Source organism: Crocodylus porosus, unplaced genomic scaffold (assembly GCF_001723895.1).
Source record: "Crocodylus porosus isolate Cpor-Errol unplaced genomic scaffold, CroPor_comp1, whole genome shotgun sequence".
Taxonomy (NCBI): domain Eukaryota; kingdom Metazoa; phylum Chordata; order Crocodylia; family Crocodylidae; genus Crocodylus; species Crocodylus porosus.
This window is the reverse complement of record NW_017728928.1, coordinates 11,353,969-11,371,940: the sequence shown is the minus strand read 5'-3', so window position 1 is coordinate 11,371,940 and position 17,972 is coordinate 11,353,969. Positions and strand designations below refer to the sequence as shown.

Genomic DNA, 17,972 nt, shown 5'->3' with positions numbered 1-17,972 from the left:
TGCATTGACCTGGTATTGCAGTGCTTCCAGGACCGGTGCAAAAAAACAGAAAAAAAAAAAAATGCTGTTTTAAAAATAAGACATCCCCCGAAAATAAGCCATAGTGTGTCTTCTTGAGGAAAAATAAATATAAGACAGTGTCTTATTTTCGGGGAAACACGGTACTTGTGCTAAAAACAGGCTTCCTGAGTATTTTCAAACAGGAATGTTGTGGTTTGGGTTGGATGGGGTGATAGGGGCCTGTTGCAGCAGGGTTTCTTATCACAGCTGTAAGAGCTCTGTCACGCCCAGCTGGAGAGAGAGCTTTGAACTGGGCTTTCGTCCAGGCCTGAGTCTTACAGGTGGGAGCTTCTGGCTCTTGCTAGACTTGAGTTATGACACAGCTGGAGCCCTCTGGGAGCAGGCTCTGGGGCTTCGGCTCAGTGCCTGTAAACGCAGTGTTTTCCCAACAGGTTGGCTGCTGCCCTAGCCCATCAATTATAGTTCCAGACAGTGAGAGTCTGTAGATCTAGGGCTGTGGCTGAGGTTCCTCAGAGACTACCTTCTGGAAAGGTGGCCATGAAGATGCTCCTGGAAGGTGTCCCTGCAGGGATGCAGCTAGACAGTCCTGTGCATGGGTATTAATCGCCTGTCCACAGCTGACCCCTGCAACCTGTTGATCAGAGGTGTCAGCTGGGCTGCAGGAGAGTGAGCTTTCCTTGGCAGATCTTCTGGGCAGTCATCCTACACCTATTTCAGACTTTCTGCCACTCTTTCCTTCCCACAAGGGACCAGGCATTGCTCAACAGTCATCCCCTGCCCCCTGGGGAGAGAAACATATGTTCCTCTCCCAATAATAGCTGCCACCCCATGCTCTTCTAGCTTTCCCAGCGTGTTAACAATGCCACCCCTTACCGTGTCATTTGGTTTTCCTCAATGGCCCTGATTCCTGCTGCATAAACCTCTATGGCTTCTGTGCAATCATTTTACTTTAACTCAGCAAGGGCCAACCTTTTTTGGCAGGTGTGCCACACATTAGTTCCTCACCCTCCCCAGGTACCACTCCAATCCTCTTCTCATGCTTAGTCTGTTGCTCTGTTTTCTGCTCCCTCTCTGATTTGTTGCTGTGCCCTCTGCCCTGTTGGTCACTGTGCTTCCTGCCTAATCTGCTGCTCTGCTTTCTGCTCCCTTCCCAATCTGTTGCATGCCACACGGCCCCTGTGCCACTCATGGTAACCGTGCCACAGGTTGGCCACCCCTGTCGCAACTGATGTAAAATGCTGCTGACTGTGTGTTGTACTCATTGTCAGTGCTCTGGATTCAAGAATCCAGTCCTTGCGGTCATTGTTTTGAAGCTGTGCAAAAGGCATGTGAAATGTCACAGCTGGTACAGGTAAGAGCAGGGTTGTGGCATGGCTGTGCTGGGTGCCCACTTTACATGGATATATAAACAGTCACCTGAGATACAGGTCCGTGGGATGAGGCTTCATAGCCCCGGGGCTGCTCCATGTGCCCTCTCTCCAGGCAAAAGTGGGACCTGACCTGTTTGCTGCAGCATCACCTGTCTCTGGGAAATACCTGTGCATATACACAAGTCTGCTTAATGCCTTGCTTCCAGGGGAGATGGGCCTGCAGACCCCTACACCAAGCTCTGTTGCAAGGGCTTCTGCATCGATATCCTGAAGAAGCTGGCCAAGGCAGTGAAGTTCTCCTACGACCTCTACCTGGTAACCAATGGAAAGCATGGGAAGATAGTGCGTGGCGTCTGGAACGGGATGATTGGCGAGGTAGGGAGGACATGGTTTTTTGCAATGCACCTCTCCTCGGGAAGGGCTGCACTAGCAGCCTGTTGCCAGCAGTGGACCTGAGCCCTTGAATCACAAGTTGTGCCAGTTCCCCGCTGTCAGTGAATAGCTCTGAAACCCACGGGCAAAATGTATGCCTCATTCTCCTCCGGTGGCTTGCAGTTCCTCCCTTAGGTCATGTGGTGGAGGTCTGTGCTGTGTATCGCAGTGTCGTTCCATGTACTGGAATTCCTCGCAGTTTGGTTCTATTTTAAGTTGGAAGTTAAATTAAAGATAAAGAGAAGGAATGTTTTAGCCACAAAGTGAAGCACTCAGAGCTTGGGAGGTGTCAGTGCTAAGTTAGCAACCTTATTTCAGCACCTTGTGTGTCCATTACATTACAGTCTTTAATGGCACGATTGCATCCCATTTTTTTTCCCAGAGATCCTGGCATTACTCAGTGGAAGGGTCATTATTTAAACCATCTTTTTATCTTCCCCCTTTAAGCATCATGCGATACCCCCTGCATTGAATGCAACCGTTTTTATTACCTTTTGGGCATTGCAAAGGTGCTCTCACTATGGCAGGCAAGTGCTTTTGCACCTCATAGACTAACTAAATCAGATGTATAAGCTTTCCTAAGCAGCAGCTTGAGCCAGCTCTGACGGTGAATGCTTATACATATGAGATTTAGTTAGCTCATAAGGTGCAAAGCTACCTTGCCTTCTGCCTGACTAAGACTGCTGACTACCTCTCTCTAGGCAAGTGTTTTGCCAATCTTTATACATTAATCTTTGCAGACCCCTGTGATATTATCCCCCTTCTTCCTCTGGGCAGCTAAGGCATAAAAAGGTGAAAGTCAAAATCGTGAGAAGTATCTGCCCATTTTGGGTGCCCACCGTAAGACGCTGACAGCAGGATGTTCCCAAACGTGGAGCAGTTTTGTAGTGCTCTGCTTGTTCAAAACACAGCCCTGATCAACCTCGGTTGCAGTTGTGGCTCCTTAGCATTTCTGCTCATCTCACTCCGGGTGTCACATTGGATACCCAGAAATAGATGTGCCTAGGGGCCAGCTGTCAGCATTTAGGTTGAAGCGACTTGCCGTGAGGCAGGGAGAGAGTCCAGGTCTCCCGGATAGAATTCATCTGCCTTAATTGTGGGACCCTCCTCTGCAGCCTGCCATCCCTGGTCCTAATGTCAGTATATCTCCCAACTTCTGCAATAAATGAGGTTCATGCAAAGAATGGATGATCCTGCCTTGAGCAGGAGGCTGGACTGAATGTCCTTGGGAGGTCACTTCCACCTGTGCCTAACTCTGGCGGGCTTGACTCGGCAACCTGAATGTTCTTCTGTAGTTGTTTTGCGCCTGTGTGAGATGCTGATACACACTGGGTCCAATTCCCTGGTATAAACCAGCTGCTCTCCAGTGGGTAGCAAGAAAGGAGGTTTGAGTGTTGGATTCTGGCCTAGCAGCCATGTGTCTAAGTCGGTTATTCCTTTCCTGTCCTCAGGGCAGGGATGGTTTTAGGCTGCAGGTTGTGCAGTAGCCTGCCTGGCCCCTGGTGCAGCTGGCTGTTCTTTTATACCCTGTTTCCTTATGTGCCTGGGGCAGCAGAGAATAGCTGCCAGACAGTGTGCTGCAGCTGTGCCTCAGACATGCCCCCAATCTGCCGCTTACATTTTGGCTGGGGTGGATGCAGAGCTTTTATCCCATTTCTGTAGTTGCTGGGGTGGCACCCATGGCGTACACAAACCCTGGGGGGCACCTGTTGTATGCTGGCGGAGTGAAGAAGAAGATCCTTGAAGTCACTAAGCATCAGTCTCTGAGCCTGTTAGAGGAAAACCAGTAATAAAGGGAGGAGTTTATCGTGAACACATTTTGGAGGCTGGGACAAGGAGAGTGCGAATGCTTTAGTACTAGTTGTTTTTTTTTTGCCATTTGCTGTGAAGGCTAGATGGAGAGGATGGTTAGCTTTGTGGGACCTGGTTAGCAATTGCCCCCTTTGCTCTGGATTTGCCTGGCCGTGTTCTTGATCACCTTCCCTGTCCCCAGGTATACTACAAGCGAGCAGACATGGCTATTGGGTCCCTCACCATCAATGAGGAGCGCTCTGAGATTGTGGATTTCTCTGTGCCCTTCGTGGAGACTGGCATCAGCGTCATGGTGGCCAGAAGCAACGGGACTGTCTCCCCATCTGCCTTCTTAGGTGAGCAAGTGCCTGTTTGGCGCTGGCATGGTGATTGTGTGTGAAGCCACAGGTGATGATGTTTAGAGAGGGGGAAATGAGTAGGGTGAGAAATGAGGATGAAGGTGTGGCCCTGCAGTTTACCTTCTGGGGTGAGTTTTCAGAAGGTCAGGTTGGCTAAGGCCCCAGTCTGGTGTGGAGAGTCCAGTTCTGTGGCACTGAGGGTCATGGGGTGTGTTGGCACGTCCAGGTTAATTCATGCCCTCAGCATTACTCGGAAGGAAGGCTGAACCAGAGAGGTGCCTGCCTTTTGGGGGACGAAAATTGCTGCTGACCTGATTGATGGGCTGATATCATTATCTGGCCTTGAAGGCTGGGTAGGCAGAGGTCCATGCAGGATCCCCACCTTGGTGCTAGGCTTTCTGCCATTTGTCTTCAAGGAAGAAGCAAGGTTAGACAGAGAAGGGTACATGAGTCCAGCCAAACCTTATCCTAACCTGGCTCTTGTTAGTTAAGAAGAGAGAGGACTCCTGGATTTTATTTCTGATTCTGCTACTTGTGACCTTGGACAAGTCACTTGGCCTCTCTGCCTCAGCTTCCCTATCTATAAAATGACTCTAATAGCATCTCTCTTACAGGGTACTTGAGAGCTGAACTGATTATTTAATAGAGCACTCGGTGTTTCACTGATGAGGTGCTATAAAAGTGCAAAGAAGTAGCATCGTTATCCATGCATAAGTAATAGTTTCCCAATCTTTTTCCTACGACTGAATGCCTTGGCAATTGCCAAAGGAACTTCATGTCCCTGCGATTTTTGAAGGGGTGGTGACTGGCTGCAGTCTCTGAGTGGGATCAGCAATGAAATGATTAACCTATCCGCTGGGTTTGAGCTTATCCTGGGAACCTGCAAATGTTGGGGCCTCTTCCCTTGCAAAATCTGAACTCTTTCTGTGGGAAAAGCCTTGCTACTTGACCATGCTGTAATGTGGAGTGCAATTTTCAGCAGTGTTGTAACACAGAATTAGATTGTCTTGTGCAGGTTCTTGATGGATTCTGCTCATTTTCAGGGCCATAGGGTCCTTCTGCCATATGGTCTAGAAGGGGACTCTCTGGGGTTTAATGTTGGTGTTATGCTCTGCATGGTTATGATCTGTAGATTGGTCACTGATGACAAAAATGGGAAGCTTGAAGTCCACTGAACCAGTCGTCTTAAAATGAAGGGTTTCATTAAAGGCTGCATTGCTGGAGGCTGTAGGTCCTCAGTGTCAATACAGGGTCAGAGCTGAGCAGGTCAGAACCAATGTGCCCGTGGCAACTTTTTGGTGGAATTTATGAAATGAGCTAATGCATCTCGGACAAGTTCCCGGAGGAGAAGAGACCATATTGCAGAAGTTTCTATTGACTGGCCTCCCTGCTGTTGGTGACATAACAGGCCAAGGTATAATTGTAGGCCACATGGCAGGGGTGCTAGTCTGGAAGGACAAATCTCAGGAGGATTTTCTATGGCTTGCATATATTCTGGGGGTATTTTCACTTTTTGCCAGCCTGAGGGTTATTCAAGTATTGGGCGTGTTCTTGAAGTCTCTTCCAAGAGTGGTGGCTCTTTCTTCACCAGGTTTGGCTTATGGAGTAGTGCCCCTCCTGGATGGAGACCTTACCATTGTCACATCCGGGCAAGAGCTGCCGCACCTTCTCTGAGAGAACTTTGAAGAGCAACCAGAAACTTCAGTGAGTGCAGAACACCTTAGAATAAGATGATCCATGCCCTGGGCAGTTCACCTTTGCTGCCTGGGTGTCCACATACAAATTTTAATCTCTCTTCCTGGGGTTGAGTACCCATCATTCTCATAATCCATTTGCCATTGTGGGTCCTCAGGAGTTTCAGAAATTGGGTCCGAAAACCTATGTTTTCTGGGGCTCAGATGTCTTGGAAACAGCCTCTCATTTAGCTGACATCAAACCCGCTGTGTCTGAGAAGAGCATTTGAGCTCAGGCTCACAGGGTGGGTGTTCTTGGTAGAGCATCCTTAGCTGTGACCTTGCATGGGTGGTCAAGGTTTAGTGTAAAGGCCTCTCTCCTCCAGCTTTTGCTTGGGAAGGGCTGTAATTCAGAGCAGTTTACAGGAATGGGTTAAAGGAACAGGTTGAAGATGTTGATTGTATTTGTGACAGCATATGTTGATGATGCCATAGTTTTATATGCGGCTGCTATGCCTGCTGTAGGTAGCTGTTATGGATTGTAATTATGATTTCATTATACTAAAGCACCCACAGGCCAAGACAACGGCCACAATTGCAATAAAAATATTTTTGAAATGTCATTATTAAAAGGGTCATGTTGGCAAACTCCCTTAGTGCCGTATCAGAGAAACAAGATTCGTGGGGTGAAGAAATGTTTTTCATTGGAGGAACTTGTATAGTTGTGAGTGGTAGGAGACATCATTTTGGGCTTCGTGTGCCCTTCATCAGGTCTGTCTGAGAAACAAGTTGTCACCGTCCAAGCTACACACAAGGTAGAACTAATGGTTTAATGTAATGTCATGATGTTAATAGATGTAATCACTTGAAAAGGGCAGTGGGCATTTATTACCTGTGGGGCAAAAAAAAGTTAGCAGAGGAAGATGTGAAAGGTAAGTTTTAATGAATCATAAAATCAATGTTTCAGTTATGTCCATGGGTTTTAGGGTCCAGGAAAGTTATGAGTTTCTGTTCCCAGGCTTGTCTTCTGGAGTTTCTGGGGGAAAGCAACTGAGCCTCCAACTTCACTGCTTTCCCTCCTTTTCTCCTTCAAAATCTATTATTATACCCCTGCATACTCCAAGAGAAAACCATTCCAGGAACTTCTTACACTTGGTATGAAGTTGGAGTTGGGGTGCTCTACACTTCTGGCCCTTGCTGTTTGGAGGAGGTTGAAGAAGGTAGGGACTAAAGCCAGATTACATGGAGGCCAAGGTTGGGGTTTGATGGTGCTGAAATCTGTTCTTGCCAGACTGCACTTTGCTGAATTTGCAATGTGTCTGAGAAGGGGAATTTCAGATGTAAGGTGGAGCGGGTTGGGAGTTCTCGGGGGTGGTTTTCTGTTGGAGAATGCAGATGTGTTGAAATCTTTACAGGCTTGATTTTTGCCTTCAGCCCAGCCGACAGCATTTCCTTTCTGTAACAATAAGATGAACTATTAGACATTCTGCAGGTTGGTTTTCCTTCCAAATCAGAGCCAGACCTAAATTTAGAGATCCTTCCCAGCATCCTGACTTGCACTTCTCATTTGGGCCTGTATCTAATTTAACTCCATCTATCTTAATGAAACCACCCAGCACCCTGCAGGGTCCCAGTGAGAGCTGATCCCTCCTGCTGGAGGTGCCATTACTGCCCAGTTGCCCTCTGGGGTTAACTGAAGTGACTCAAGGCATTTTCACCCACTTAGTCTTGGCCTTAAATTTAGCCCCATGGAAGCAAAACTTCCCTGGTGGGAGTTACTGCTGCTATCACAGCACCTACATGCTCCAGATGAGATTAAAGGCCCAGTGGGTTGGATATAGCCCCCATCCCAAAGAGCTTACAGATCTAAAGCAACAAGGCAGACAAAGGATGGGAGCAAGGAACCGCTGTTATCCTCACGTTACAGATGGGCACAGAGAGAGGAAGGTCACATGGGGGCTCTGTGCAGAGCTGAGAGCTTAACGCAGGTCTCTTGAATCCCTGGCCACTGCTTTAAGGACAAGGCCAACCTGAGGCAGCATGGCATGAGGGATGGGATGCATGAATTCAGCTGAGTGGAAGCAATGTGCCCATTGTCAGGTGAGGATATGGACACCACATCAGCGTCTCTGACAACACTGGAGGGCAGGCAGGGCTCCTGTGGCCCCCTCCCCTCTTTCCTGCAGTGAAACAAAGACTGTCATTTTCTTTCACTCGCTGCCAGATCTGCAGAAAGTCTAAGACGCAAAAAGAAACCGGTTATGCAACGGTTCTTTTCAATGAATTGAATTTGGGACTGGCCGGGCTGAGATTATTCCTCGGGACGTTCGTTCCACAAACCCACTCTTTGCCTCTTGCACATTTTAATAACAGCATTTGAATGAATGGTTTTAAGTATTTCCTTGCAGGGTGGGGGGAAAACCTGAATGTTTAACTATGCAGGAAGTGTGCGTGACTATGCGCATGCCTGGGCACGCATGCTAGTCTGAAGGCTTATGATTGTACATGACTGCCTTGTGTGAGTACCCATCGCTTTGAGTTTCCTTAGTAATGCATGCTGCCTATCTGCACTTGTTTGAGGACAAGCATGTTTGCAGTGCCTGCCATGTGAACAGGTCCGTATATGTGGATGCAAAGCTTCTGCATATATACACACCTAAGTGCATATGTTTCATAGTTTCACAGTTTCTAGGGTCGGAAGGGACCTGAGCAGATCATCAAGTCCGACCCCCTGCCATGGCAGGAAAGAGTACTGGGGTCAAATGACCCCAGCAAGGTGTACATCTAGCCTCTTCTTAAAGCCCCCCAGGGTAGGAGCCAGCACTACTTCGCTTGGAAGTTGGTCCCAGATCCTAGCCGCCCTGACCGTGAAGTAGCGCTTCCTGATATCTAGTCTGAATCTCCCCTCTGCCAGCTTGTGACTGTTATTCCTAGTCACTCCTGGCGGTGCTCGGGGGAACAGGGACTCCCCCAGTGCCTGCTGGTCCCCCTGACTAGTTTGTAACAGGCCACTAGATCCCCCTCAGCCTTCTCTTGTGGAGGCTGAACAGGTTCAGGTCCCGCAGCCTCTCCTCATAGGGCCTGCCCTGCTGCCCCCTGATCGTGCGAGTGGCCTCCTCTGCACCCTCTCCATGCTGTCGACATCCCTCTTGAAGTGCGGCGCCCAGACCTGGATGCAGGACTCCAGCTGCGGCCTGACCAGTGCCGCATAGAGGGGGAGGATCACCTCCCTGGCCCTGCTTGAGATGCATCTGTGGATGCAGGACAAGGTGCGGTTGGCCTTCCTGACTGCCGGCCCATGTTCATCTTGGCATCAATGATGACTCCAAGATCCTTTTCTTGTGGATGAATATGCATTGCGTGTTGCATGTGTTGTGTTGGAAAGTCCTGTAGTCCTTGCGAATGAGCACTTCTGGGAGTATATATTGTCCCTGTACTTTCATAGGTGTGTGTGCAAGCTTGATGGCCTGTCTCTATGTGCATGAGCTTACATTTGCAGTGTATGTTGCATGGTTCATACATGAGGGTCTCCTTTGTGTGTGAGTATATAGGTGAAAGTATTTTCCTGTGTAAATTGCTCTATGTAGGTGTACATGTATATCTATGTGTGCATGTGTAAGTGTACACATGTGTGGGAGAGAAACAGCATGTGCAGTACAGGCAGTTCTCGTACTTACAGTGGGTTGCCTCCTGGAAAAGGTGTTGTAAGTCAAAATGATGCAAGTTGAATCTGATTTTTCCTGTAGAAACAATGTTATAATAGGGCATTATGTTCCTCACCAAGGGCCTGATGCCCAACTCTTTATAGAAATAACCATAAACATCATATTTAAATCAACTGTTTAATCAACTATAAATGATATATACTGTACAGCATAAAGCTTTCTAAAGTGTACTGTATATACATCAGTTAAACAGGGCAATACAGTAACTAGTCACGTAACATTTTATTGAATCAGAAGGTGAAGGAGCACCTTCATCAGGGTCATGGGATTCGGAAGAGCTTCTTTGGGTTGATTTTGAGGAGACTTAGGGATACTTGATGGCTTTTTGAGAAACTGGTCCAGGGACTCTTTCTCAATGTAAATGTCCCTGTAGTGCCATAAGTGTGAGGATCCAGCGCTGTAAGTAATAATATGGGTGCAAATGGCGGAGCGCCGCAAGTGCGGATCGCCCTAAGTCGAGGACTGCCTGTGTTATGTAAGCACATCTGTTGGTCTGTGTATATTTGTGAGCTTGTCCAGGCTAGATATGCTTGCTTACACGTTGGTATAAGCACATATGGTCCTTGAAGGTTTCTGTAACCTGTGTGCAAACCCAAGATGTTGCTGCCAAAAGCTGTTATCGTTTCTTCGTCTTCAGAGTTTTCTGCCTTCTGTGTTCTGGAACTGCAGGTTAAATGTGCAGCCAGACTCCCCAAGCCAGTGGAGAGGAGGGCAGATAACTGGGATCTAAATGTGCCAGTCCCCTGGCACCGGGGCTGTGAGACCAGGGTCAGAGGAGACAGGACCACCCTGGCTTTAGTCCTCTTCAGAAAGGTGTGTCCCACCACCTTACTTTGGAAACTTGCCTCGTGCCATAGGAGCAACCCTCACTGAGTGCGGTTACTTGTATCTGGCCAGGCCTCTGGGGTTTTACAGTTTCTCTGCTTTCTCCAGATTTGGGCCTTGCCATCTTGGGCATGATGATCTCTTCCTCCTGGCACAGGAAATATGAGCAGGGAAGTTCTGCCCAAGAGGAGCCAGGGTCAAGGTTCCCCACTCATTTTGTCTCACCTATGCTGTGTGTCCTCCCTTGGTCTCCCATCTCCCTCAACATGCTAATGAAAGGCATCTGATGCCATCAGATAAAGTTTCTCTCCTGCCTGACAGGGAAGGACACGCTGACAAATGGGCCTTGGTTGATGTATTTTGAGGGCCTGAATTAATCCCATCCTTCAGCCTGCCCTTTAACGATGGAGCTCTATCACTCCGTGTGTCTGCTGCTGTCACCCAACAACTGCCACTGTCTCTTCTGCTTGGTCCCTCTCTGCCCTCAACGCCTCTTGCTGTTGGCGTCTCTTCCTGCCTCCCTTTTCCACGGCTGTCCCATCTCCCTTTTCATCTCTGTCCCTCTCTTGGCATCTCCTTCCCTCCTTTTGTGCCTGTCTTGGTTCTTCATACCCTATTCTCTCCCTCTCTGCTCCTCTCTATTGCTGTCTCGCACTGGGTGAGCCCTGAGTGCAGTGGGAAGGTGTGATCACTGCTTGGAGTGCTTTAATCTAGTTAGGTAACAGCAAGGCTGTAGCACCGTTAGTTTCAATACAGGCTCTGCAAACCCCTGGGTACCGTAATGCTCACCTGGACAGCTGACCAGCATCACAGCCCCCCACTGCCACACCTTCACTGTGATTCTTACCTAAATTAGGTAGACTAAAGCTACAGGCTATCACAGTGCAGGTTTACTCTTGGTAAATCCCTCCCTTGGCTTAGTCGATGATTAATATATCTGCTTTATTGTGCCTCTTTTTACTGCTGGTGATTTTTTTTTTCCATCGCTACATCCCATTTTTCTGGAATTTATTTGCTGAATAATTTCTGCCACTAATAATTCTCAGTTTGTAGTTGGCGTTCAAGTGATTTACTGCAAGCAGTTGCTCCCCAGGCTGTTTCGACTGGATGTCTCGGGCACAGGATAGGTTTCTGTTTCCTGGCTGAGAAAAAGTAGCTTTTAGGATGCGGTTCCTAGTGTGAATGCTTGTGATTTCTTACCAGGCTTTCTCATCGGGAAGCTCACTCGCTCTTAGAAAATGACCCCAAACAGTGTGAAGGCGGTCACTTCTGTAACAGATGTATTCAAATAAGCATTTGTTCACGATTCAGGATATATTCCAATGAGCACCCACTTGTAACCTTAGCCTTACAATTCTGTTCTTCCTCAGTCAGGGGCCGGGACCACCTTTTTGCTTTGTCTTTACAGTGCTTGGTACAATGAATGCCTGGTCCTTGATGGTGGCTCCTAGGTGCTGTAGTAATCTGTTCACCTAGCGTCTGTATTACTTGTAACATTTTTTTGATATGTGAATAATGCCTCAGGTTTCCTGCCATCACCGTTAGGATTTGGTCAGGCAAGTAGATGCAATGTTTGGGTTGGTAAATTTTTGCAAGACCACTTTCCACAACTCTTTCTTCTCTCCTCACTGACCCCTGCTTGCTAACTTCTAGCTGCTTTCATCAGGTCTGACTTCAGCTCTTGTGAATGGGGTGTCTCTGCTTCTTTCCATCTCCAGCTTTGATTTCACTGACATGGGGCAAGAGAGAAATGTATTTAGGAAGAGTGTACTCTGTGTATAGGCAATGCCACACCATAGGTATAGGGCATCTTTCAGCCTAAAGCAAAGGCTAGGGGATCCATAGGGTGCATCTTGTGCTGGGAATGGTAAGTCTGTCTTTACAGAGCAGTGATTCCCGACCAGGGTGCCGCGGCACTCTGGAGCGCACTGAGATCCTTTCAAGGGTGCCATGAGGTGTCACGCAGTGTTAGCGCTGTTAAGGGTGCAAACGTGTTTCACAAGATAAACCCAGAGGTTTCAAATAGGAATCGCTATAGCGTTCTGACTTGTTGCGGTCATTGAGTTCTTTGCAAGAGAAGAGTTGCTCTATTATTTTTCTGTAGTGAAAAACCAAGTAAAAAACGAAGAGGTGGCACTTTCTGAGGAGGCCTCAAGTCTAACAAGGGTTGCCTTGAGTCTAAAAAAGGCTGATAAACCACTGTAATAGGGCATGTGGTTTAAGGGAGATGTTTCTCTGAGGCTCAAGTTTGGGTCCTGCCATGTTAGTCAGTGTGAAGGGGCTGGTGTCCTATACTTGCTTAAGCCTTACAGCCATGTGCGCACAAATCAATGGGACCGAGGCAGCACAACGCAGCACTGATTGACTCTTCCTTGCCTTCCAGAGCCCTACAGTCCAGCAGTGTGGGTGATGATGTTTGTGATGTGTCTCACTGTGGTTGCTGTCACCGTCTTCGTGTTTGAATATTTCAGCCCCGTCGGCTACAACCAGAACCTAACTAGTGGCAAAAGTAAGTCGCTCAAAGGGGCTGTGTGCACATGTTGTTGTGCAGGGGGTTGGAAAAGGGGTGGACTGCGTAACAGGTGTCCCCCTCCCCACTCCACGCAGGGCCATTCCCAAACCACAGTCTCGTGCCATGGCTCTGTTAGGGTGGTGTACAGGTTACCTTTAAACTGTCCTAAGGGCACTTAAAATGGCAACATTCACCCATGAAAGGGTGTTAACCTGTGCTTGGTACCCTCTAAACATTTTAAAGTTTTATGCCCATCTTGTTATTTTTGATCTGTTTTACCCAGGTCGTTCCAGGGCATTGCTAGTCTGTTCCAGGGAGGGGGGGAAAAAAAAAGCTCTATTTTCATAACTCCAACATCCCAGGATGCATCATTCCCAGGGCTTCCCAGTCCTTTCCCTGTGGACAAGCGTTCAACGATCCTGAATACTGCTCTGAAGGGGGATGGTGCTGACTGCAAGCAATCACTCCTCTCCTGTCCCGGGGAGTAGACTATGCATGCAGCGAGCATGCTGAGTCTCGGCTCTACTCTGGTGTGAGTGCTGACCCAACTCCCCCCCGCCCCCCGACTCAATCCCTGTTCAGTGAAACATGCAAGATTTTAATTTCTTATTATTTTTTATTATTATTTTTTTTCCCCCTGCTCTGTTTTCTCTACTTTTTTCCCCCTGCCTGTTCAAGATTTTTTCCCTCCCACCTGCAGCTCTGGCTGGCTTTTCCTGGCTGCCGGGTGAGGGAAGCCACGGCTCTGCCCCAAAGGAAAGCTACAGCATGCAGTTATATGCCACCTTCCCCACCCCCGAACCCCCCAGAGGAGGGGTACAGTCCTGGGTCTTGTCCATGCGCCTGCTCACCAGACCTTTTAGCGGGAATCACAGTTGTGCAGGTCGGAGACGGCATTAAGATTTGACCTGCAACTCCTCTGAAGCCAGGAATGTTGTGCCATCATAAAGTCAGAACAGATGTAAAATGTTTTCCAGGTAACCTGTAAGAGCACCCTTAGACTGTCCCAGCTTATCTTGCTGGGATCCTTCGACCCCAGCTGACTTCCTGCCCCTGGGGCAGGGGGCTGGACTCGATGATCTTCTGAGGTCCCTTCCAGCCGTAATGTCTATGAAATCTATGAAGCTAGAAGAGATTCCTTAAGCTGGTTCAGGGTCGACTGGTATTATGGCAGCGGGTGAACCCAGTTCCTTCCAAACCATTTGTATCCACCGCTGTCACCATCAGGCCAGATCATCTTGCCGGTGGATTTGTGTCCTGCCTGTTCCTCTGGTTTGGTTCTGCATCCTTGCCAGCTGGGGGAGAAGGTTTCTCTCTGTTGCTTTGCAGAGCAACAGGCCTGTCTCTGATTAAATTCATTAAGGCTTATCTATCCTGCTGTGCCCGTATTCTACTTTTCACACACTGGCAATGACCTCTCTGCTCCCCACCTGGGCATCACTGCCCTGCACCCCCGCCTCGCTCCAGGTTCAGGGAACCTGGGGGGTTTCTCAGCATTTCCCCTAGGTATTTTGCCAGTCAGCCAGAGATCGGGCATGGCGAGGAAAGGGGAGTGAAATGGAAGCTGTTATCTTCCAGGAGACGACAACTTAAAGCCCACAGCAGACTATGCAACCTATTTTTAGCTTTCATCTTCCAAGTGAACAAAGACTCCAGCCGAACTCGGCCAGGCAGAACCAGCCACGCCACTTCTCATGCTACCACCTGTTTGTTCGCTCTGGGTTCGAGTAGTCTCGATTTTGTCCGCCTTTCTTTCCCTCTTATTTAATTTTTCTGGTACATGTCCCTGTTGTGGTGGGACAGGGAAATGCATTTCCATTCTACTTGCCCTAACTACAAGCAAAGTATTGAGCTGTTTCAGGAAGTGAGGTCAAAAAAGCAGCTGGTTAGTAGGTCTCCATGTCTCTCTGTGCTGAAATTCAGTCTTGGATCCTACCCTGAAACAGGTCTGGCAGGGCCCAGATCTATTCCTTTCACAGCCCAGAAATGCCCCGGCCAATGAAACAGGGCCACCTGCATTGTTCTGGCAGGATTTTGTTCCAGATTTCCCACCAGTATGTTGGAACCAAGCGATGGCTGAACAATCTCTACCTAGTGTTTCATACAGCTCAGTGCCTGGCAGCTGCAGTAACTGGTGATATAGAAATGCCTACGACAGATTAGCTGTTAGGGTAAGATGATGTTTTAAGAGATGGCATGCCTGGACCAGCTTGGAGGTCATGCTGCTGAGAGAGACCCATGGGATATGACCCCAAGGTATTTCAGTCCTAGGGAAACAGGTGGCTTTTACTGGCTGCATTCTGTAAAGCCAACGTATCTTCAGTACCTAGAGCCTCTGACACACTCATTTGAGGATCTCTGAAGCACGAAGCAGGTGACTGCAAGAGTTTTGCAGCACTGGTGTGGTCTGGGTTTCAGACCTCTCCATCCCTCTCTCTCTCTCTCTCTCTCATCAACAAATGCCAGAAGGAAAAAAAGAGAATGAATTGACAATAACTTTCCCCCAAAGCTGCTCCTTGCCTGTATCTTTTTCAGGGGGGATGGGAGGGCCCCCACTTGGCAGGAAAATTAGACATTGAAAAAGAAACAGTAGTAGGAGTGGAAATCCTTCTTTTATCAAAAGCTCCAGGCTAACAGCCCCGAGAGGAGGTGTTGCCCCTGTTCATTTTCCACGAGACACAAACAGGGATACCTGAGGTCGAAGAACTGCACTGAGTTTATCTGAGCTGCTTTGAGTCACTCACAGCCACTTTTCTCCTTCCAGAGTCCGGTGGCCCCTCCTTCACCATTGGCAAATCTATCTGGCTGCTCTGGGCACTGGTCTTCAATAACTCGGTGCCCATTGAGAATCCAAAAGGCACCACCAGTAAGATTATGGTGCTCATCTGGGCTTTCTTTGCTGTGATATTCCTAGCCAGCTACACAGCTAACCTGGCGGCATTTATGATCCAGGAGCAATACATTGACACTGTCTCTGGGCTGAGCGATAAGAAGGTGAGGCGGGCTCCGGGCAAACAAATGCAGTCTGGGAGTGCATGCATGGCTGGGCAGAGTAGGCCACATGGAGGTTAGGGTCAAGGGATTGTGTTAGTCTTGACTAAACCTGCTTCACCTTCTGAACTAACCTGATCAAGTCAGGCTTGTGTAGCATGGGACTCTCTATGAAACCAGCTACAAAGAACCACGTGCTGAATCCATCAAAGCTCTGTTACTGCTCATCCTGACTCTTACTCCAGTCATTACATCTCTGGTACAGAGTGAGACTAGCAGCTGGAGATGGTGGTGGTATACAACCCATGCAGCATACTTACCCTGCTCTGTATGAGGCATAAGGTGCATTGATAGGAGAAGGGACTGTGGGTAGACCTAGCCACTCATCCAAGAGGAGTCGGGGTAAAGGCGAGGGATTGAAGGGGAACACAGATTGGAGGACGTTGAAGTCTTTTGACCTAATGGGGAACAGATCTCATTGCTGAAAAGAAGGAGCAGAAGAGAAATCCACAGAAGTAGCCAAGGTGGAGAGCAAAAAGTGAAAAGCTAGTGGAGGGAACCAAGGAGCAGGCTCTCATGCAGAACAGGGGATTGCTGGGCTCTTTCCTCCCACTGTCGTCCATGGATAGTCCAGAGGAGTCATTCCCATGCTGTGGTGGGAGACACTGATGTGGTGTATCCTCCATGTGCCCCCTCTTGAGTACACAGCATGGGCTGGCCATCAGCTAGGAGCACCTTTCCGAACAGAATCGCCTTCTATAGGAAGCAGAGTTTGAGAAGCTGGCACCACCTTGAACTCTGGCAGTGCTGTCCTGCCCCTCCATGAGAGGCCGTAGGGCTCAACAGACAATGCTTACATGACTAGTGGTCAGGAGATGTGGGTTTGAGCCCCAGCTCCAGCTCTGTGCCTTGGTTTCCTTGATCTGCAAAATGGGAACAGTGAAATGTACCTTTGGAAAGCAGTTTGAGATCTGTGGGTGAAACATGTTGTGGGCCAGATCCTGTTTCACGTTTTGGAAACCAAAGTAGACTTGGCTGCCTACATGTGATCCTGTCCTACTCTGCTCGAGTCCTTGAAAAGCATGAGCGTGCCTACTTTTGTAACTCGCCTTCATCTGAGTCTCACAACTAAGTCACAAAAAGCAGCGAGCAGAGGAATGACCCATCTAGTTTTTCACTGGCGGTTTTCCTGGGATCTGAGTAGGGTGGAATAGGATCACGTCTAGTCACTTAAGTCCACTTGGGCACCTGCAGTGTAAAGCAGAATCTGGCCCTACATAAATAATGGAGTTCTGTTACCACTATCAGCGTGAGATGGAGAAGACCTTATCTCAACCATTGCATCTTCAGGAGGAGTAAAGGGCTGTTTACCACAGGGCTTTAAAATGTCTGAAGTGGAGGAATAGTGCAAGTGGGGGAAGATAGAAAAAGAGATGGAAAGTGACTGGAGCGGGCGGGCAGGGGCGCGTGTATGAGAGCCCTGTTACAGGAGGCTGGGAGTGAGAATTGAGAAGAGGGGATACAAGCGTGGGCCCTGACTCGGGCTTGTCAGGACCTGCGGGTTTGGACACTGTCATATAGATGTTAACAAAGTGAGAACTTCATTGTGGACACATCAGCCCAGTATTCAGCCAGCTAGATGGACAGTGACAGGGTGGGAATAGATAGGAAGGGGAGGAAAGGAAAAGAGGCCGGATACAGGCGCAGGCTTGTTCTAACATTGGGCTGAAAGGAAAGTCCAAGAGGATGCTTGGACTGCAGTGCTGGTTGCTGTGGACAAGGCAACTGGTTGTGGTTTGTGGCGCTTCCCTTTCCAGTTCCAGCGGCCCCAGGAGCAGTACCCGCCTTTCCGGTTTGGCACCGTTCCCAACGGCAGCACAGAGAGGAATATTCGGAGCAACTACCCCGACATGCACACGCACATGGTGAAATACAACCAGCGCTCAGTGGAGGATGCACTGACCAGCCTCAAAATGGGGTACGTCTCCCCTCCAGCTCCTCAGGCAAGATGCTTCCGTCCTGGCTCTCTGCTACCTCAGGCAAGCTTTTGCCTGAAGGAGGAGGGATGCTTTATGCCACATTCACATTTATGTTGGGGACCTGGGAGGGTGAAGGTGAAGTTTGTTGCACAATCTCCAGCTCATTGAGCGATTGTGGCTTTCACAATGGCCCTTTCCAAAGGGTGGCAACTTTGAGAGAGACAGCTGCACTCCCACTGCAGATAGCAGGAAACCCCAAGCTCCTTGGGTGTCTCCTGTGCAGATCATTCCCCC

At 48.7% G+C, this 17,972-nt stretch overlaps 1 protein-coding gene across 1 annotated transcript in view; it reads left to right on the top strand.

Moving 5' to 3' along the window:
• GRIN2C (glutamate ionotropic receptor NMDA type subunit 2C) overlaps window positions 1-17,972 on the top strand; it is a 36,271-nt gene that overhangs the window by 11,560 nt on the left and 6,739 nt on the right. The window contains exons 5-9 of the mRNA XM_019542510.1: window positions 1,598-1,766; window positions 3,817-3,970; window positions 12,580-12,705; window positions 15,473-15,702; window positions 17,517-17,677. Of these exons, the coding sequence (XP_019398055.1) occupies window positions 1,598-1,766; window positions 3,817-3,970; window positions 12,580-12,705; window positions 15,473-15,702; window positions 17,517-17,677 (840 nt within the window). The remainder of the gene's footprint in view (window positions 1-1,597; window positions 1,767-3,816; window positions 3,971-12,579; window positions 12,706-15,472; window positions 15,703-17,516; window positions 17,678-17,972) is intronic.